Source organism: Trachemys scripta, chromosome 2 (genome assembly GCF_013100865.1).
Source record: "Trachemys scripta elegans isolate TJP31775 chromosome 2, CAS_Tse_1.0, whole genome shotgun sequence".
NCBI lineage: Eukaryota > Metazoa > Chordata > Testudines > Emydidae > Trachemys > Trachemys scripta.
Window position 1 is genome coordinate 138,322,970 of NC_048299.1, and position 23,137 is coordinate 138,346,106.

Genomic DNA, 23,137 nt, shown 5'->3' on the forward strand with positions numbered 1-23,137 from the left:
AAGCTATTCTTGATGTTTAATCCATGTAGTTGCTCTTTTAAAATCCAGCAATAGCCTGAGTATTTTCTTTCTTTTTTTTTTCATTAATAAAATTTATCTTTTTTAAGAACAGAATTGGATTTTTGTTTCTTAAGAGGTTTGTGCACATACAGTTTAATTAGCTGGTGGCAAACTGATTTCCTTTTTTTTTTTTCCTCAGCTCTTCCCCGGAGGGGGGAATGAAAGGGCTTGCAGGTACCCCACAGGAAGGAATTCCCAAGTGCGCCTTCCTGGGCTCTCAACGGGATACTGCAATTGGATGATGACAGCATCTGCCAATCCAAGGTCAGAGAAGAGCTGTAACCTTGGGAGTTTAATACAAGCCTCGAGTGTCCGATATTAATTTTTAGAATCCTTGCGGGCCCCACTTTCTGCACTCGAAGTGCCATAGTGGGGAATTAGCCATGACAGGGGGATATAAAAATGACTGGACTGGCAAGATGCTGATTAATTTTGTAGTAGGTGGGTGGATGGATTGATATCTGCATGGAACAGGTAATGGATAGATTGGGAAAGAATTGATGGATGTAGGTGGAACTGTGCAGCGGAGTGAACTCATTTGGGTATTTTATGTGCATTTTATTTCCTGCCCCTAGCTTGTCATCATACCTTCCTCCTGAAGACACCACAATGTGTCTGATGAATCAGTGTTGTCATTCTGTAAATCACTGAGGAAAGGAGGTAGGTCCATGAGAAGATTTTATTTTACAAACTCCCCATTTTCCACCCTATTTCCTGTGATCAAGGGTTTGATGGGAGGTTAGGTTGGGGACAGAAACTCAGTGGTTGGGGGCCATAGGGTGATTGAGTTTAGATGAGTATCTGAATTCTTGGATACTTAGCTGATCTAAACTGTAAACCTTTTGAAGTTCCACCTTCACTACAATTTGTAGGTATTTTTGCTGTGTTGGGACTGGTTTCCTCTATGATCATTTATGTCATATGAGCACACAGACAATTGCCTTCAACAACAACAAAATGTATTGTTATTAAATCTCAGCTCTGTCTTACATTCTGCTATATGAATTTTGACAAATTTGACTGAGTCTATTTGATATATAATCTGGATCCATAATTACTGGTTCCCTGCATGCATCTATGTGTATTTTGGTTATGTATACTTATTAAAATAACTATTTTCTAAGACTACTAACAGAAAGATTGTGGCTAACATGGTCCCTAACAGGTAAAAGCTGTATTTTTAGTTCCACTCCCCTCTCAAATTTTAGTACTCAACAATTGTGCCACGTTTTTCATCAGGGAAAGCATTCTCAATATCTTTGCAGTGATGAAGAAGCATTTCCTCTCTGTTAATTTTCATAAATATTGTAATGCAAATCAAAATATTGCATGTGTTTAAAGAATAATTTTTTCCTGTTTGCTAACTAAACGCTGGAACTCTTTTTGAATAAGCAGTATACAGAAGAGTTGGCTGGATTTATACTCGCATAGTTTTGACTTTGATCCAAATATGCAGTTATATATTTTTTCTATGCAGTCTTGTATATACACTGTAAACATACATCCTCACTTCTTCTGTGTTGCACATGCAACTCCCCTTTATATTAAATGAAGACTTACTATCCTCCATTTAGAGAAGAATTGATATCAGTATTTGAACTTGATCTTTGGGTATTGTATCCACTTGTAATTAAATTAATGTTGTTATTCTTGCTATTACAGGGAAACTTGGGAAATCTGTATGTGAAAATAAAAGTTGCCTCAAAGAAACTTTAATCTTCTGCATTTGGAATTTACTCAGTTCTGCAGATGACCTACGGGTAAGTCACATTCACTTAGCATTTATAAACCACAAATGGGATGGGAGACTAAGAGCAATTTTTTTCTTTCAGCTACACCATTTAACCTACAGTAACATCATTAAAGTCAATAGTTTTTTACATCCCTGTAACTGAGTAGACTTTTGTTCTAAAACTAGAAGGCAAATCAGCTTTTGTGTTTTGTGCCGAAATAACCATAGAAAAGGGTAGCTGTTCAAATGATCTAAGTAGTTGTGAAATAGCTTTGAACTGATGATTTTTGACATATTTTGTATCAGATAAAATAGAAAATGCACTCTGCATTCTTCTTGAGCTAAAATCAATTTAAATAAAGGGAATCAAGGGTGGAATCAATCTGCATGGTTTTTTACAATTCAAAGATTTAACTTATTAAAAGTTTGACCTTTCTACATTGAAGGAACTATAATGACTATAACTACTTTTTATTTTCTCAACTGCACTGGTAAGCACTCCATTAAGTAAAAAAGATTTGTGCTGTAATAAGAATGTCATATTACATCTCTCCAAAAGTGAATATTGTTACAATATTTGTTGAATTTATGCCAGTAAGAAAATTGGAAAAAGTTACACTACACAAATGTTCATTCCACCAAATATATGTACAATTTTTTCCACTTTAAAAGCTCTGGAAAATATTTCATTGTCAAATAATCTTTGATTTTTCCACAAACAAATTTGTATCATCTAAAGTTTGAGGGAGAGTCAGAAAACCAAGATCTCTTGAGTACCTGCTCTGTTCTGTAATCATTAGACCCTGTTATTAGATTATAACTTTTGAGTTTCCTATTTTTTTTTTTTTAGTTTACCTCTAGAAGACACTAGAACTCAACTGAAGCATTTTAGTAAAATTAGGGTGGTGGTGGTGGGGGGTGCCTGTATTGTGGACAGATATTTTCAGTGCTGTCAGTCTGTAATCCTTTTGAAGAGGAAATTCACCTTTAAATTAGACAATCTAATAAACTATAGCTTTGTAATCAGTTAAGGTGCCTTAACAAAAAGAAAATAACTTTTTTTTGTTTAACTATTTTTTTTCCACGTCAACTGTTATAGTTGGATTAACCTCAGTTGCTTTAATGGGACTCTGGACCAGCAAAAGGGAAGCTACACTAGAGGTATTGAAGCCCCAAGTAGTCCTTGCATTTGAGTAGTCCTATTTAAAGTCTAATATTGCAAATTTTTAGTCACATGACTTAAACTCATTGTATTCTTGAAATAGGACTTGTTTTCCCAGCGGTGCTGCTTCCCACCTTCTTGGTCACCATTGAAAATTTTTTGTTTTATTTTTTCCTTATCAAATGAATGGACACCCAATCTTCTCCATCTGAACACATTCAAAATTTTGGTGGGAAATGCTTGGTTAAATATAGACAGCATAAAAATGGCTGGAGTAAGCACTGTTGTTACAGAAGTAATTGCATTCTCTCCTTCAGCCTGAGTATGTAGATAGCTTCTTGGAGGGGAAGGATTCACAATTCATCTCCCAGAACAGGCAACATAGTTGTAAAAACTGGTTTATTTCTTAAAAATAAATACAAAAATATAAATATAAAACATTGGCAGATAGAATTTGATGAAATGAAGTTGCACAAACTTTTTTTAAACCAGCTGCATATCACACGTATTAACACCACATGTACATTTTTTTAAAATTTTAATGTACAGAACTGGACATACTTTTTTTTTCTTTGCCTTCTTAAAAGCTGCACTTGCAAGGGTAGGACATGTACCTAACAAAAGCGGCTTGTACATGAGGTTGCTTAAGGGAATATCACCCTGTTCAAGCTTCTGAAAGTACTTTTACTTACTAAAATGGACAACACTGAATTTCCATAGCTTTGGCTCTTGGAAGGTGATTAAATAAAATGCTGTATATATTCCGTGACATCCTACTAGAAAGAATGAATGACAATGAACAAATTAGAAAGAAAACCATTGTGCTGAGTGGCAGGAAAATTTTCCTGAATGTTAAATATTGTTGAGTGGAGAAGGTGTCTGTAAAATTACTTCCTCTCAAATGGACCCTATTGGAGGTTAAGAAGTGTCTTTGTCACTTTCTCCTCCACCATACATTTCAGCTAGCTTATTAAACCGAGGGCCCCATTCTCTGAGGTAATCGTAGTTTTGGTCTCCTTCAGTAGTACCTGACTCTAAGGAACTCAAGGATTCAGCTATAGAATCATTTCCTTCGTAGGCGTAGGTTGCAAGTGAATCATATGGTGGTGCAGAGGGATCAATATCATGCTCCTTTAGCCTTTGGTTAATGAAATCTCGGACATCTGTATTATTTGGTGCTGAAGGAGTCCTCCGTGGTATAAATAATGTTTCAGGAATAATATCTCGTCGAAGCTTCTTATCTTCAATAGCTGCAGGATTTCTCAGTGTGCCAATATCAAAGGCTTGAGTGTCTTCCTCTCCACCTCCTTCATCATTATAACTCACAATGTTGTCTCTGATGTCCTCTTTAGACAGGATCAGAGGCTCTTTCTTTCGCTGCCTCTTCAGAGCAGCAAATAGCACCACTATAACTTAAAAAAACAACAACAGAAGAGCAGATAGATAAACTAAAGATCTCAATTTAACAATTTCTCAGTGGCAAGCTCAGCAAACACAATAGCTTTACTTTACCTAAGTTTTACCAACTAAGCTTAAGAGTCCCTGAAACAGCAATGATTCCATCCTGTTTTTTGATCACCTTACCATGTATCATGTAAAACCTCTCTTGTGCTTAAGACAGGATGCACTCAGAATAAGATCTTTTCTGTATCTTTGAATAGGGACATTGGTTTGGTCTGAAAATGGCCAGGTCTGCTTTGATGGTGAGGGAGACTATTTTTGCAAGTTTCAAGCAGACTACTCAAACTGTGCTTGAGTTGCAGTTAATTAAATATTACTTTGAAAAATCATAAAATTCAATCTTGGTATCCTTCCACTCCAAACAGCTTCTTTCTGATCACTTTATGTAAAGTTAAACATTTGTGAACTAGTGCACAGGAATCTACTTGACAATAATATATCATCAAAATATTGCTGACTGATGTCTCTATTGTAATGGTGATTTTATATGAGAAATAGTGTGTTTATGTTTTATGGCTGGATGCAGTTAGAGAGAACATAGGTATCACTTTTTATTGTTTGTAGTGAGCACATACTCTTTTAGTATAAGAAAGAGGAACTCCTTCTAATGAACCTGGAATTTAAATTACCTTGTTTCTATCTCCCTTACGAAAACACACTCACTTGAACTCATATTATACTATATAAATATGAAGTATAATTGTTTCAATTAAGAAATAATGTTTTAATTTAGAAGACATTTCACTTTGTTTCCAAAGATACTGATTACTTTTTAGCATGGCTTAATAATTTTTATAAATAATAGGCATTCAGCCCATTTTTGGTTTGCCAATAATTTGTGAACGGAGCTTGATTTTTTTATGAGTGTATTTGGCAGGTACTCACAAAATAGCTTAGATGACTAATGTTCAGTCTACAGTGGTTTCCACCAGGTTTGCCAACTGTTCATTATAAATTGTGTTGTTTGGTCATTTAAGTTATACAACATTACCTCAGTATTTGAACTTAACTACTAACAAAGACAAATAGTTTTGTTTTTTTTTTTAAACAAATCTATTCATGTTAAATTTATAATTAAACTTTCAGGAAATGTCAACATTTTTACATAGAAGAAAAACTCATAGTGAGATGAACATTTGGGGCCTAATCCAAAATACATTGAAACCAATTAATTCTATCATCTAATATAGATTCATAGATTTTAGGACTGGAAGGGACTTTGAGAGGTCATTGAGTCCAGTCCCCTGCCCTCATGGCAGGACCAAATACTGTCTAGACCATCCCTGATAGACAGATATGAAAACGATTAACCTCAGTGAGCTTCTGCTCAGACTCTTAGTCACCCAGGTATTTGTGAATCAACCAGTTTTAATGGACACAAGCAATATGATTGCAGTCAACTCATAAATGGGATTTCCTAGGGACTAGGAAATTTGATGAAACCTCTTGACCCAAACTGCACTATTCATACTTTAGTTGACTACAGGCTTGCGTGTATGAAACACTGAGCCACCTAATAAGTAAAACTGGTTCAATTACTTTTTTTTTCAATCAGAAAGTGTGTCTTCCTCTAACGCTTTTTTTTTTCTGCAGGAAAAATGCTATTTTTGACAGAAAAATTAAATTTTCTGATTGTAAAAAATAAGTTATTTTGAATCAGCATTTCAAAATAAAATGATTTTTTTTCCTTTTGTTTTTAGAAAACAAAATATATTTATTCCATTTTGATTTGGGTATTTTCAGGGTTTTTCCCTCCCTCTTTTCCACTGGAAAAACAGGCTGGTGGAAACCACTCTCTAAATATTTGCAGTTGGAAAAACACTTTCTTTCATTTTTAACTTTAATGCTTTCATGAACTGGAAGTGCATAGAAGAGCTACACACGTACCTGTTCTGATATTAACTTTAATACCAGCATAAAGTGTACTGGCTTCCCACCTTCTTTTCAAGTGAGGGAAAATAACGGAGAAAGAAATCTAACAATACTCAATTATTTTTGTTTTCAAAAACTGAACCTCTGGAAATTATTTCAAAATGTCTTGTAGAAAACAGACACTTAAATGGGGAAATTTACCCCCTGGGATAACAATGCCATTTCCCTTCTAAAGATTAGAATCCTAATTCTAAAAGATAAGCACCTTCTGTGATGTGTGCTGAGAAATTACAGTTGTATGACTGCCACTTGAGTAAAACTAGCAGGTTTTGACCCCACGTGTGACACTTCCAGACCAGGTGCTAGCTCATGCCAAAGCACCAGGTCAATTCAGTTTTGTATTAGTATAGATCAAATTGATTGTATAAGAGTGTATTTGGTGTTTAAACTGCATTAAAACAAGTGGGATGTTACCTGCATTGTTTTCACTTATCTGTATACCATTATAATGTACTAGCAAACATTTTACATGGTGTATACCCCTGTAACTAAATAACCCATCAACCAACGAAGAAGTCTTGTCAATGCAAATGAAGAATTTTAACAGAAAAGTGTGAATTTCAAAGCAAGTGGTCACTGTGTGTTATAACCCCTTGGAGAATAACATGGGGGGGAAAGGAGTCCAGGAGAGCTGGCTGTATTTTAAAGAATCCTTACTGAAGATGCAGGAAAAAAACATCCCAATGTGTAGAAAGAATAAATATGGCAGGCGACCAGCTTGGCTTAACAGTGAAATCCTTGCTGATCTTAAACGCAAAAAAGAAGCTTACAAGAAGTGGAAGATTGGACAAATGACCAGGGAGGAGTATAAAAATATTGCTCAGGCATGCAGGAGTGAAATCAGGAAGGCCAAATAACACTTGGAGCTGCAGCTAGCAAGAGATGTTAAGAGTTAAGGTTTCTTCAGGTATGTAAGCAACAAGAAGAAAGTCAAGGAAAGTGTGGGCCCCTTACTGAATGAGGGATGCAACCTAGTGACAGAGGATGTGGAAAAAGCTAATGTACTCAATGCTTTTTTTTGCTTTTCTTCACAAACAAGGTCAGCTCCCAGACTGCTGCACTGGGCAGCACAGCATGGGGAGGAGGTGACCAGCCCTCTGTGGAGAAAGAAGTGATTCGGGACTATTTAGAAAAACTGGATGAGCACAGGTCCATGGGGCTGGATGCGCTGCATCTGAGAGTGCTAAAGGAGTTGGCGGATGTGATTGCGGAGCCATTGGTCATTATCTTTGAAAATTCATGGTGATCGGGGGAGATCCCGGATGACAGGAAAAAGGCTAATGTAGTGCCCATCTTTAAAAAAGGGAAGGAGGAGGATCCGGGGAACTACAGGCCTGTCAGTCTCACCTCTGTCTCAGGAAAAATCATGGAGCAGGTCCTCAAGGAATCAATTTTGAAGCACTTAGAGGAGAGGCAAATGATTAGGAACAGTCAGCATGGCTTCACCAAGGGCAAGTCATGCCTGACTAACCTAATTACCTTCTATGAGGAGATAACTGGCTCTGTGGATGAGGGGAAATCTGTGGACGTGTTATTCCTTGACTTTAGCAAAGCTTTTGATAGGGTCTCCCACAGTATTCTTGCCAGCAAGTTAAAGAAGCATGGGCTGGCTGAATGGACTATAAGGTGGACAGAAAGCTGGCTAGATCATCGGGCTCAATGGGTAGTGATCAATGGCTCCATGTCTAATTGGCAGCCGGTATCAAGCGGAGTGCCCCAAGGGTCGGTCCTAGGGCTGGTTTTCTTCAATAGCTTCATTAATGATCTGGAGGATGGCGTGGATTGCACCCTCAGCAAGTTTTCAGATGACACTAAACTGGGAGGAATGGCAGATACATTGGAGGGTAGGGATAGGATACAGAAGGTCCTAGACAAATTAGAGGATTGGGCCAAAAGAAATCTGATGAGGTTCAACAAGGACAAGTGCAGAGTCCTGCACTTTGGACGAAAGAATCCCATGCACTGTTACTGATTAGGGACCGAATGCCTAGGAAGCAGTTCCGCAGAAAAGGACTTAGGGGTTACAGTGGACGAGAAGCTGGATATGAGTCAGTGTGCTCTTGTTGCCAAGAAGGCTAATGGCATTTTGGGCTGTATAAATAGGGTCATTGCCAGCAGATCGAGGGATGTGATCATTCCCCTCTGTTCGGCATTGGTGAGGCCTCATCTAAAGTACTGTGTCCAGTTTTGGGCCCCACACTACAAGAAGGATGTGGAAAAATTGGGAAGAGTCCAGCAGAGGGCAACAAAAATGATTAGTATCAGGGGGTAGCCGTGTTAGTCTGTATCTACAAAAACAACAAGGAGTCTGGTGGCACCTTAAAGACTAACAGATTTATTTGGGCATAAGCTTTCGTGAGTAAAAACCTCACTTCTTCGGTTACATAACTGCACTCAAAAAAACAAAACAATGTAAAACTTTGAACCTACAAGTACACTCAGTCCTACTGCTTGTTCAGCCAATCGCTAAGACAAACAAGTTTGTTTACATTTACCGGACATAATGCTGCCCGCTTCTTATTTACAATGTCACCTGAAAGTGAGAACAGGTGTTTGCATTGCACTTTTGTAGCCAGCATTGCAAGGTATTTACTTGCCAGATATGCTAAACATTCGTATGCTCCTTCCTGCTTCGGCCACCATTCCAGAGGACATGCTTTCATGCTGATGACGCTCATTAAAAAAAATGTGTTAATTAAATTTGTGACTGAACTCCTTGGGGAAGAATTATATTTCTCCTGCTCTGTGTTTTACCCACATTTTGCCATATATTTCATGTTATAGCAGTGTCAGATGATGACCCAGCACATGTTGTTCATTTTAAGAACACTTTCACTGCAGATTCCACAAAACACAAAGAAGGTACCAATGTGAGATTTTGAAAGATAGCTACAGCACTCGACCCAAGGTTTAAGAATCTGAAGTGCCTTCCAAAATCTAAGAGGGGCAAGGTGTGGAACATGCTTTCAGAAGCCTTAAAAGAGCCACACTCTGATGCGGAAACTGCAGAACCGAACCACCAAAAAAGAAAATCAACCTTCTGCTAGAGGCATCTGACTCAGATGATGAAAATGAATTTGCGTTGGTCCGCACTGCTTTGGATTGTTATCGAGCAGAACCCGTCATCGGCACGGACGCATGTCCTCTGTAATGGGGTTGAAGCATGAAGGGACACATGAATCTTCAGTGCATCTGGCACGTAAATATCTTGCGACACCAGCTACAACAGTGCCATGCAAACACCTGTTGTCTCTTTTTCAGGTGACATTGTAAACAAGAGGCAGCATTATCTCCTGCAAATGTAAACAAACTTGTTTGTCTGAGCGATTGGTTGAACAAGTTGGACTGAGTGGACTTGTAGGTTCTAAAGTTTTACATTGTTTTATACTTGGGTGAAGTTTTTTTTAACATAATTCTACATTTGTAAGTTCAATAATACAAATGATGTTGTGCAATCTCTTTAATAGGTGAATTGAAAAATACTACTACTTTTGTTTTTTACTATGCAAATATTTGTAATAAAAAATAATAACGAAGTGAGCACTGTACACTTTGTATTCTGTGTGGTAATTGAAATCAATATATTTGAAAATGTAGAAAACATCCAAATTATTTACATAAATTGTATTCTATTATTCTTTCACAGTGCGATTAATCACGATTAATTTTTTTTAATTGCTTGACAGCCCTAAAAAAAATTATTGCCTATTCAATAAAAGATACATAACTAGCAAGGAGAAGGGTTTAAACAAGTGTGTGTATACATCTTGTCACCTAAACTTTACTCTTTCCTTGGCAGTTTCCACTTAGCCCAGCTGCCTCCATCTCTGAGATGGGAGAGAGAGACTGCCCTGCAGTTTTCTCTTAACCTTTTAGCCTAATTGGAGCCAGGCAGATTTCCCAATGAATAGCTTCCCCTACTCTTTCCTTAAGGACCTTGGTATTCTTTCTGGTGGTAACTTATCTTTGTCATTGTTTTGTTTTCCTCTTAACAGCCTTGTTTGATTTAATTCCATATAGTCAGGCAGGATAATATCAAGTAGATAAACTGAGGTGCATCTGATATTAATATAAAATAATAGACAACTCCCTCCTCCTCCACAGCTAGTTACATCAATTCACCAAATTGGCTTCTGAAAAAATATTTCAACATTATATTGGGCAATTTTGCATAAGACAAACCCCTGTGGTGATCTTGTATGTTCCTAAAAATACCTGTGCTTTATTATTACTAAGGCATCAGCTGAGCTTCTTTTTGCCATTTGTAACATCATTACCCTGATAAATCAAACTATCATAAGGTATTTCTACTTTCAGACTAAGGTTTCTAGTTTTCCAAAATTCGTTCACTCCCCTATACACCACAGGAGACATAAAAGTTCAAATTTAAAATTTAGGACATTTAGGTTTCCGAAAACACTGCAATATCACTACAAAGAATAATTTACTCTTCAGTTCATAAGACACAAAATTATGGTGTGACTCAATGTTAAAGACACATTAAATCAGGTTTCTCCTATGGCCCAGTAAAGGATCACTTGCACTAAAGCTCACTATATAAGAAAGGGAAAGACTTATGAAATGCATGATAGAAGATAACATTAAATGTAATGTTCTTATTTGACGACTAAAAGTCTGTGCAAACAAATTCCATGTACGGCATGATAGCAGGGGACCAGGCTCTAACCTATTGCACTGACCTGAATCAGTGAAAGTTACTCTGGATTTACCAGTGTTAAGGGCAAAATTTGGCCCTTTACAGAATATTCCCTGAGCTTTTTTTCATGTGCATGAGCGAACTAAAAAGAGGTACATCTATTATCAATACAACAAACCAAACACATATTTTAATATTTGAAATGTTAGCACCATAAGCATATTAAGTATTTTGAGGCATTCCATGGCAAAGTAAATAAAGTTTACATAAAATAACATTGGTCATGGGTCAGGCTTTTTGTGTGTCTTCTCATGGAACACACACTGAAATTGTCACTTTTACTTCATCCCTTTGGAAATAAAGTACTTGAGGAGTGTCCTGGCCTCCATTTAGTTCTCACAAGATCTACTGGTTTCAGGGGGTAAACTCCACCAGTTCATAGAGAAAGGAACACTGCTTCCCTAAGAAGGATGAATCGCTATGTGAACTTAAGAGGAAAAATATTGATCAGTTTGCTTCTAATAGAAAATGTACTAGAAATGGTTGTGAAATGGCTCTCACAACCATTTCTAGTACATTTTCTATTAGAAAGTGGTATAGATAATGGTTTCAATGCGTAAAGGGGTAAAAGTATCTCAAATTATTTATCTGCTTAAAAGTACATTTTACAATTCTCTGCCAGTAAATGCCAAAAACTGAAGTCCCAGTTCAATTATTTGACTTTGCTATGTAGTTTAACCCTCTTAGCCATTTTTAAGGGAACAACTTCACTGTAGTATATAGGTACTGCCATTTGCGTACTGAAATTTGTTGAAACAATTTAACAACCTGAGATTTTTCATTCTTAGTCACCTAGATGTTTTACTACATCTGAGTTCATCATAGCATAAACTGTTTCCACTGTATTACAGTAGTTTTGAATCTTGCATCACAAAACACAATCACAAATATTTCAAAACTACGTAGCTTGCAATTGGTCAGGCCTCTATATCTCTGAAGTATTCGTTCATTTGGGAAAAGATGCATTTTTCTATAACTTACCTAGAAGTATAATGATGCAGAGAAGAATAGCAATTAGAGCACCAGTGCTGAGGCCAGCAGGAAGGAGCAAGGCCTCAGCATTACAGGACTGCATGTTACCACGGTTGTCGCAGGTGCACACTCGAATTGTCAGAGTGCCAGTGCTACTCTGGATTGGGTAGTCATTGTCCGATATCACCACTGGCAGGAAATAGGTGCTTATTTCATGTCTACTGAAGCCATTTCTTCTTGTCAAAATTCTGGCAGTGTTATCTATATCAGTTAAAAATATTTTTATATATTACTAATGTGTAATATACAACTATAAAATTCATAGTATATATAACAAACATTTTTTATCAGAGTTTTTGGTTCACTATGTTATTTTGGAAAGTGTGCTTCCTTAACATCTGAGATCAGGCTTTTTTCTACCGGCATTTCAACTTGACCAAAAGGCTGCTTCGCCTCTCTCTTCCCCTCAACATGCTGTTCCCCAATGCATTGTATTCCTCAGTATCTCAAGCTGAAATGTGATTGGAAGAGTGATTAACACAGGCATTCAGAAGATCAAAATGCAATACTGTATTCCTAAACAGTTTAGACATGAGAATGTACTCCAGATACTGTATATGTGCCAAGTAGTACAGTCTTATCATGCTGTTATTAATCTGTAGTGTAAACAGTAGAATTAAATCCTGTGCAAATAGCCTCCCTGCAAGTGAGAGATGCCAGGAGGGCTGCTGCTCTTTCTACTAATACAGGACAAAAATACAAAAACAAGAAATAAGGGCAAATGTTTCCTCTTTGATCAGAATTGTCAGTCTCTGTTAGATAAGCATTATCTGTACTGCCAGCTGACTTCCCGTTGAAGTTAATGAGTGAAACCCATCTACAAAAAGTGTAGAATATCTAGAAATGGATAAGATATATTTTCTTAGAGCCCATCCTCTGCATAGGCCGGATCTATTCCCCAGGATATATCCTCTATTAAAATATTGCACTTGGTTTGAGCTAGAAGGCTGAGAGAAGTGAAGAACATTCTATTGTATGCATTCTAGAATGTTCCTTTACAGCTCCTCCCATCTGATGTCACCCTGGTTTCAGATCTTTTTATGCTGGTTGATTTCATAATTCTAACACAAGCCAAACAGACTATGGATGAGTGCTCATGTCCCATTTCCCCAACAAAAGACACACTCCTAAAAGCTTTTCCTGGCAACAGTCAGAAAAAAAAAAAAAGACAAATGAACAAAAAGAAACCCAAAGTGGCTATCCACTTGGAGTCATCGGCCTCATTCAGCTTTACAAAGGAGCAAAGACAGAAGACTCAGAAGCGAGTCCCTTTGGTCAAGCTTCCTCTGCTCCCATTCTCTCCTCATTGCACTCCCTCCTCAAAAAATCAGGCATTAGCTTAGCCTCTGCTATACACTGCCTCTGACCCACAACCCAAACTAATTTGATGTTTTATTTAGCTCCTGTTCTTGTCATGTTATTCTCTGTTGCTCCCCCTTCACCAGTTGTTACAGACTCTCCATTTTTGTACATAGGCAGAGGAACTTTTCTCAGTGGTGGTGCCTGGGGGTGCAGGAGGCTGTGGAGGCTTACTAAGGCTAGAACGATTTTTCTTTTCCTTTGAGTCTAGGATTCTGTGAGCTTAAACTAAAGATGACTAGGTGAATTAAGTTTATATAAAGTGAAATCTTCTGCAGGTCGAGGACAGCTGACAATCTTCTGGGGATAGTAGGCATTTACCTACCTCCAAACTCTCTTCTGAGTTGAGACTCTACAATTTCCCATTTATGACTTACCTCTACATAGCATATGTTAATTCATTTATTTCCAGATAAGGGGCTTAATGATGAGAACAGATCAATGCCATTTGGTTTTGAATGTGCATGGATGAAGTAAACCTCCAATGATTACAGGTCTATGTCCTTTATATAACTTCAGTGAATTTATATTTTGGTTATGGTGTACTAAATGTATCTGTAGACTACATGTAGTGGTTATATCCATGTCACAGAGAGCATTTATTATGACCCTTCAACTGCTGCATCTACTCCCCACTAATCCATTGCTACTGGGACTACTTAAACATTCCAGACGCCTGAGCAGCTTCATACAGTTTAAGGTCCAATGTCCTGTGACCCAAGGGACACACAATTTGATACTATCAAAATGGAGAAGATTCCTAACCACCTAAAAAGGGAAAATGCTGTTTCTTGCCTTAGAAAGACCACCAGATATCAGGTTTCAGTGCTATTTTCAAAATCACCTAGTGGATTTAGACACCCAATTCCCATGAATTTCAATGGCAATTGTGCAGCTAGTCTTCTAAGCCATTTTAAAAGCCTGAAGTTGTAGCATTCAGACTTCCAAGTCTGATCTCTTCAGACCTGTCTCATTGCTCCTTGTGCTCCCATATCTCTTCTAATTAGATTGTGAGTTCTGGAGGCAGGGTCTGTCTGTACAGAGCCTATCATTGTGGGTCCCTGCTCTATGATTGGGGCTGCTAAGCACCACCATCTTCTAGAGGTAAAACTAAATGTTGTGTCCCCATTTCGGAAACTGTTTTAATAATATAAATACGTAAGACCTGATGAAGACTCAGCAGTCTTGATTCACAGTCTGAACTTCTTTCTAGTTTTAGATATAGTGCAGGTTAACATGACTCTCCTGATTGTTCCTTGAGGTTCAGTTTGTAACAATCCTCAAACCAAAAGATGACAAAATCACCATGCTTTAAAAACATGTAAAGCCACCAAATGCAACTGAAATCTTGATCCAGATTTACTTCAACATAAGCTTACATTTTGGGTTTGTAAAATATTGAAATCTTTACTCTTCTTTTAAAATAAAGGAAATTATTTCCATCAGATTGTTGATACCCAATTTTCCATCATATATCCCATAAGTGTTGCCATGGACAAGAAGAAAGGGTCAGAAGCACAGTAAGGTTATAGGCAACTCCCACAGTAGTAACATTAATTTTGTCTGCTATCTATATGAGGTTCAGTGGCCTGTGAAGGCCCAGTCCTTTCTTCCAGTTAACAGGTCTTAACTTTTGCAAACACAAGTTCAAATGTTTCAGAAAAATACCTGTAATATGTTAGGAATGAAAGCTAAATCTTATACCATGGGCAAGCTCTGTATTTTACCTTCATTATCTTGAACAGTAAAGTTTGGGTTAACAGCAGCTAAACTGAAGAAAAATTTTTGTCCTCCAAGGGGGTCGTCTTTGTCTACTGCACTTATGGTCTGTATTAGCTGCAGACAAGGAAAATCAAAAATAAGCAGGCATTGTAATACAGTTATCTGGTTACTTCAAGGAACAGTGCCAGCTTTAAAAAAAATCCATATTTATAAAACAAACTATGGTATAAATAATACCATCTAATATGATAACTGATCAAATGTACCTTTCATCATATATGCTGCTTCTTTTCCTGATGAAGTGCAAAAAATAAAGTAGTAAGTAACCTAGCTCATTGGTCCAGAGTTTGGATTCCAAACACTGCAAAGCAAAGTTTAAACCCAGTATTTATAAAATCAAAACTACCACCTCCCCATAATATTTTGAACCGCTACCTACCTTTGCCCCTTACACATTTCACTGTATATTTTTAGCAGTATATACAATAGCAATTCTGATTAAATTAATACACTTAAAACATATACAAAGAACTGGCCACGAAAATATCAGTTTCAAAACAAAAATATTCATTACAGTTCAAACTGAAATTTGTATTTTATTTAAATGTTTGAAAACTGAAAATAATATGAACATTTTAATTTCCTCCCCCTACCACATTGAATGTAATTTTTTTTTTTCATTATCTCCTTTTTTTTCCCCTACTCTAACTTTTCAACACTTCTTCAACTTTGGAAAAGTTAGGTTCACAAAAGCAAAAATGAAACACTAACTCTGCCACTGTAACTCTTCCAAATCTGAGGAAGTTGCAAGAGGAAGAGGGGTTAAATGAAAAACCCTTGGACCTTAATTTGGTTGCACTCAGTGGCAAAAAGGTAGAAGATGGGGGAAACAAAAACTGTTTAATGTCAAACACTGCAAAACAGAAACCACTTTGAAACTTCTAAATTTGTAATGAAATTCATTTGTCCATTTATCAGCACAGAAAATCATGTAAATTAAGAGTTTATGAGGGAAAAATTGTTTACCATGACTCTCAAACATTCTATTCAAAATGCTAAAACACATACACCTTTATCGCCCCTAGCTGGGATCTGAGATCCTGGGTCGATCTCATAACTTAGGCTGCATCAGAATACTTGGGTTGCAGACTTCCAAAGAAAGCCTGTTGTAGGCATTGCAGGAAGTATGGTGATTCCCTGCCATTCTTCTATTTAAGTATGCAGTGAACCAGTGTAGTTTGTCATTGAAACTTACTGGTCGTTAGCTATGGCAAATGCCATCGCTTAGCTGTAACCCTGAGATCTTTGCTGCTTCATCCCAGGGTAACTTCCAGTCACATAGCCTCAGTTACTACTCTATGCTGATGGTTACCAGAACTACCTCTCCACTGACTGACATCTCGCCTTCAATGTTCCATTGTCTACTCAAGCTCAACTTGGCAAAAACTGAAGTTTCTTCTAGAACCCTCCCACATATCCTCCCGGCTCCATTACTGTTGTCAGGTATACAATCTGACCTGCTCCACAAGTCTGCAATCTACCTGTCATTTTTGACATCTCTCCTGTGACATGCTAAATCCTGCTTTCTTTGTCTCTCTAGAATTTCCAAAATGCATCTGTTTTCTTCATGCCTACCATTAAAACACTTGTAAAGTAATATCATCCTTTGCCTCAGCAATGGCAACCTCCTCTCTGTGGCCTTCCAAACATTCATCTAACTCCCCACTTCTCTCCTCCAGTCCTTCCAAACCACAGAGTACATGCCTCGGCCTGTGCTGCTTCCCGCAGCTCTCATTGTCCTGGAGCGGTGAACCGCGGCCATGTGAGCTGCGATCGACCAAACCTGCAGATGCGGCAGGTAAACAAACCGGCCCGGACCGCCAGGTGCTTTCCCTGAACAAGTGGCGGCCTGACTTTGAGAAGCACTGGTATAGACCATTTCAGTACATAAGCCAGCCACTAGCTGATCAGTATTAGGAAGAAACTTCCCTTGTGGGCAATTTATTCCAAAATAGTTCACTGTAGTGTTCCTTAAATCTTCCTGGTACTGACCACTGTACTGGAGTAAATGGACCACTGATCTAAAATCTGGTGTGCAGATTCCTGTGTATCTGTGTGGCATGAGTTTCATGACTATCTGGAAACAAAATAGAGTAAGGCTTGGAGAGCTGTAAAAAACACAATACTGAAAGAAGAAAGTCTAATCTCATTACAACTTAAAACACATGGGAGATATAAATAGAAAGGAAGGTCACAGAAGGAACTAAAGTAAGAAATAATTGGAAGAGATGAGAGATTAATAAGAAAGATGTTTGAGTGAATGAATCACTGAGAAATAATGACAGAAAAAAAGCAAAGATATCATGCTACTAAGGAATCAAAGGCAATAAGAGTGTCCTATAAATACATCCAGAAAAGAATAATGGCAGAAAATAAAATTGCTACAACTTAAAATGACGAGGACTGTGAATTTTTAAATAAATCTATTTGAACTTAGCTTATACTAAAAAGGCTAATGATAACAAGGACATCAGAGAATTCTAATCAGGGAAACTGTTGGATATGATAGTTGCAGATGCCAAGAGCAAAGGATAAACAAATAGATGGTAAAACTATATTTGATAAAACAAAAAAGATATACATGTCTGGATCTGGATGAAATGCACCTCAGAGTTTAACAAACACTGGGTCTTTTCTACTAATTCTTTATAATCTGCAATAAATTAAGACAGTCAGAAGAGAGAACCAACAACTAAAAAAAAACCCAAAACATACTTTATGAAGTTTAGTGACGAAAAATCCATGAATTAGCCAATTAGATGGATATGTTTTTCAGGTATAATATTTGCACATAGGATAAGGGAGTCTGTATAGATCTGGTAAAGGAGAGTCTAATAACTGACAAGCAGTTTTGGTTTATTGAGCCCCGATCCTGAAAACCAAATGTAAAAGTCTCCATCATAGTTAGTGATTCAACAGCTACTCAAGACTCTGTGCAAGTAAGGCCACGAGGGCTCCTAAACCCTGCTCTGAGGCCCATGCTGGAAGAAGCAGCCTGTCCTTTCTCAATGGAAAGAAAAAATGGCAAGACAGCAATCAATATCTGGAACAGATTTGGCTGTATTTGCCCTAACCCAATGATTTCTCTGCTGAACGCAGCCCTCCTTCACAGAGGAAAGAAGTGGCAGGGATCCTTTCCAGCCTGTGGGCAGGTGAAAGGCTGTTTAGGCTGCCCCACCTCCAGAATGTCACAGGACAACTGTAATTCCATGCTTCCCTTGGCATGCACACCATCTAACTGGCTGTAGGTTTGTTTGTCTCTCTGATTATATGGTGGGGCGTACAGGGTAGTTGGAGACTGGAGGATAAAGGAGAAGTTGGAGGAGTGGAGCAAGGATGATTCGGAAGAGGAGGAAAACAATCAAGACTCCTACTCAGCATCATCTCGTACTTATACATTATTCTTTCTATGGTGTTTGTCTATGCCTTTGTCTGTCTTTTGAATTTATAGTGTAAGCTCTTTGTGGTTTTTCAGTAGGTTTGGAAAATGTTGAGCATATGTTAGATGCTATCACAATAGCTCACATATTAATATATTGAATTCTCTTATTCAATATATTAGATTTCAAGAAGCCAGTCAACATAATGTCACAGATTAAACATATAAAGAAATTAAATACCTAACTACATAAAATACCATATTCTAGCATGGGGTTGAACATTTTTTGATAAACAGTGGTCAGTGGGGAAGACTATTATCAGTGAGGTCTAAATTTGACTATATGTCATTTTTAATTATGGTCACAAAAAAAGGAGGAACTAATATACAAGAGGACAGAATTAAATTAGCAATGACCCAGAGAGATTAAGTTGTGTGTATCATAACCATAGTCAGTAGCAGTGAATGTACAGTTATAAAACGAATCAGAAAAATAAATAAAATGGGATACCATCTGGAAATAAAGGCATCCAAGAAATTAACTATTTTCAGATAAGTCTGCATTCCTCCTCCGTACTCTCTTCAACAGTACTGTGATGTGTACATGCCACTGGTACCACTGATGCCACTTTTGAGGGCATTATTTATTCTTGGATTAATGTGCTGTGGAACACACAATACAGTAATAGGGAAACTGATGGGTTTCCAACAGCCCTAATGGATAGCTGCGTAGTAGGAACTAGACATTCGGCAGCAGAGTCGTTTCACTTTAATCAAATATATTTTTCTGTATTATTTTGTTTGGTTTCTATAAAAACAGTTCAGATATTAACATCTTTTATGTTTTTGTTTGATTCACCCACAGAAAATGTTTGGGAGATAAACTGTCATTTACATAAAAATGTAAGTATGACATTGCTGTTTCTAAACCTGATAAATATTAATTCAAAGTACAATTGAGCTCTATAGTATAGACCTCTTTTTGAAGAAAAAAAAAAAATCTAATTTGATTACCAATTATTTATAGCATGTTGCTTTCTTCTGGGAAGATAACACTGAAACCAATTAAGAACACATCTTTCAGACCTATATACTTAGGCATCTAAAGCAACAAAACAAAAACTGATCCACGGATGCAAAAGCTTGAGAGTAAAATTAACAGAGCTCCTGTAGAAAGCCATTTCTGTAAAAGTAAAGAAAAGTAATTTGTTAATTTACATGCTGGCGCAATTGTAAAGTATTATTGGGGAGGTCTAAAGACTGATTTACTGACAGCCATTCTTTTCGTTCATTTTGTTTCATAAACTGTACTAGAAGCACTCTTTCTCAAGCAGCATGCTCTCTCAAGCATTTTTAAAGTATGGCCTAAAACTGAGTGCCATAGTAAAACCAAATAGCTTAAAGTATTTACAGAAAGCATACCTGTCCAGCTCTTGCATTTTCACATACAAAAGTATCATAGAATACGGCAAACTGCGGGGCATTGTCATTAACATCCAAAATTCGAACATAAACAGAAACACGAGTGGTATCTTTGGGATTGTCTGCCAAAAGAAAAGAAATGAAAACAGAAAGAAGTGATTTCTTGCTCTCATTTTAAAAAAAAAAAAAAGTTTGTTTTCTTTAAAATTCTTCCAGGGCTCAGCATTCAAGGTCAGATCCTCAGCTGGTGTAATTTGGCATAGCTCCCTGGACTCATACTAGGTAAGGATCAGGCTACGTCAGTGTTCAGAACAGATTTTGCTTAGTGCCAAAACCAAATTCATTTACTGGTATCTAGTGCACAATTAAGCTGTTTACATGAAGATAAACACTACTTCTATTAATGAAATAAGCAAATGTAATATATAAAAAGTATCTCTATTAGTATAATCAAATGACAATTGTTGTTTTTGTTGGGCTCAAGAGTATTGTTCTGCTGGAAGTTTGATTTTTAAAACAAAATGCAATGGATGTTATCGAATTTGTTTTACACTGAGGAGCTGTCACTGGTTGGAGACAAACATATTCTAAAAGGATATTCTCAGGATCCGATTTTCCTTTCACTTCCCCTTTTATAAATCAGTAGAACAAAGATGGCAGGCGAGCAGATATTTGATGGCACGCGGCGGCGGGCTGAGCGGCTCAACCCACCACCACTCTGGGGTTCCGGCTGCTGCCCCCTTGCCAGCCGGGGTCCCGGCTGCTGGCCCCACTCAGTGCCCGCTGCTGGCTTGGGGACCCCCAAGGAACCCCAGGCTGGCAGCGAGCTGAGCAGGCCAGCAGCTGAGACCCCGGCTGGCGGGAGCCAGCGCTCGCTGCCGGCCTGGGATTCCATTCACTCAGCTGGCCGCGGGCTGGGTGGGGGGCTGAGCGGCTCAGTCCACTGCCGGTCTGGGGTTCCGGCAGCACTCAGCCTGCTGCTGGTCTGGGGTTCTGGCTGCTGCCCCTTGCCAGTCGGGGTCCCAGCCGCTGGCCCCACTCAGCCTCCTGCCAGTTTGGTTGAGCAGATCCCCCAGGCTGGTAGCGGGCTGAGGCGGGCCGGCGGCTAGGATCCCGGCTGGCAGGAGCTGGTGGACAGAAACCCAGACCAGCCCGCTGATGGTCTGGGGTCCCGGCCACCGGCACTGCTCAGCTCGCCGCCGGTCTGGGTTAATGGAACCCCAGGCAGGCAGCGGGCTGAGTGGTGCCCGCAGCCGGGACCTGAGACCGGCAGCGGACTGAGCTGCTCAGCTCACTGCCGGTCTAAGGTCCCGGCCACCGGCCCCCGCTCAGCCCAGACTAGACCGGCAGTGTGAGCAGGGCCTGGGAGTCTTGTCTGGGGTTCCAGCCACCAGCCCCACTCAACTTGCTGCCGGTCTGGGGTTCCATTCATTCAGCTGGCAGCGGGCTGAGCGGGGCCGGTGGCGGGCTGAGCGGAGCCGATGGCCGGGACCCCAGACAGGCAGCGGGTTGAGACACTCACCCTCCTTCCCCCGCTCCCCAACCCCACTCAGCCCACCACCGTCCCACTTAGCCCACTGCTGGCTGAGTGAATGGAACCCCAGACCGGCAGCGAGCTGAGTGGGGCTGGTGGCTGGAACCCCAGACAAGGATCCCGGATCCCAGGCAAGGATCACACTAAATTGATAAGATCTGCATTTTAATTTTATTTTAAATGAAGCTTCTTAAATATTTTAAAAACCTTATTTATTTTAAATACAACAATATTTATATAATATAGATATATAGAGAGATCTTCTACAAACGTTAAAATGTATTACTGGCACAGGAAACCTTAAATTACAGTGAACTTGGCACTGTAGACACTTAATTAAAGAAAAAAATATTACACCAGTGTAAAACTGGTGTGAGTCAGAATAGAATCACGGGCTACATGTTTAAATTACTGTAAGAAAAAAATATAAATTTATAATAGCTGTTTTTTAAATCAACCAAATAAAGAGCTTATATTCCCACTGACTTCTGTGGGAGTAGGATTGGGTGCAAATTTGCAGCACTAAACTGAATAGGGTTTTATTTGTTTTTAATTGTTGAGGTACTTACTCTTTAGTGCAAGGCAATCATGCATACATCACCCATTTCTGAGAACTCCTCTACCGAACTATATTAATCATTTATATGTTTTTGCTTTGTTTCTGGAATAGGATAGGAAACAATGAAGATGGATCCTGAATCATTGTATTGACTGGGTATATGACATGCTGTGGTATCTTGGGAGCAATCTGTGAAGAATTCAGGTTATGGTTCCACTGTATTTCAGTATCAGTGTTTGTAGCTATGTCTACTTGACATAGTAAATTTCTTTAAAATGGCAAACAGAACAAAAATCTGAACATCATGAAAAACAATGTCCTAAATATTCCAATATTGCCTTTTATCTTCAAAGAAGCTCAGAAATACATTATAAAGGGATGGTGACTGTAGAATCTGGCAGGTATGAATTTCAAGCAATTATTATGCAGATTGATTGCCCCTAAAAGACCTGACCTTTTCCAAAAATATTAGTTTACCTTTTTAGAGAGACCTAATTACAACAACTAAGTTGAGAAGTTAAATTCTCTCAAAATATCCTCACAAAGAAATGAGTTTAATAGTTCAGTTTAAGCACAGAAGGACCTTCAATCTCCACAATATGAAAATACTATGGAATAACACATTTATCACAGTGGCCAGCTGTCTGAAGAATGGTGGCACCAGCCATGTTTATCATCAGAAAGTATTGCTTTTACCAGTGATACACTGCTTACCCTAAAACAGAGAATTTAATAATGAATGCTCCCCATGAGTTGACTTGAAGAACCTCAGATTTTTTTTGTCACCTAAAATCTTTTGGGTCAGTGGGACTGGAATTAGGTGCAATGATGTAGTAATCTTAATGCTACCTCGGGTTTATTCTGTTTACTTGTAATCAAAATGGATTCTTGTAAATGTCTGAGATGAATGAAAAGATGTATAGAGCACCAGCAGTTGGACTTAACGCTATTTATTTTTAAGAAATTTATTCTGAGTGCCAGAAGTATTTAAATCATTTTTTAAACG

The 23,137-nt window shown here is 38.3% G+C and overlaps 1 protein-coding gene and 1 long non-coding RNA gene across 3 annotated transcripts in view; one reads left to right on the top strand and one right to left on the bottom strand.

The window, feature by feature from the left end:
* The first annotated feature begins 205 nt into the window (after positions 1-205).
* LOC117872802 lies at positions 206-23,064 on the top strand. Of its 2 annotated transcripts, XR_004644608.1 has the most exons (6): positions 206-324; positions 1,723-1,820; positions 13,868-13,949; positions 19,482-19,519; positions 20,255-20,320; positions 22,243-23,064. It is a non-coding gene; the product is annotated as an uncharacterized LOC117872802 (long non-coding RNA). The 2 variants fall into 2 exon arrangements; XR_004644609.1 differs by lacking the exon at positions 13,868-13,949.
* CDH10 (cadherin 10) overlaps positions 3,337-23,137 on the bottom strand; it is a 153,859-nt gene continuing 134,058 nt past the window's right edge. Inside the window, 4 exon segments of the mRNA XM_034761584.1 lie at positions 3,337-4,366; positions 12,046-12,297; positions 15,183-15,291; positions 20,039-20,160. Of these exon segments, the coding sequence (XP_034617475.1) occupies positions 3,873-4,366; positions 12,046-12,297; positions 15,183-15,291; positions 20,039-20,160 (977 nt within the window). The 3' untranslated portion in view covers positions 3,337-3,872.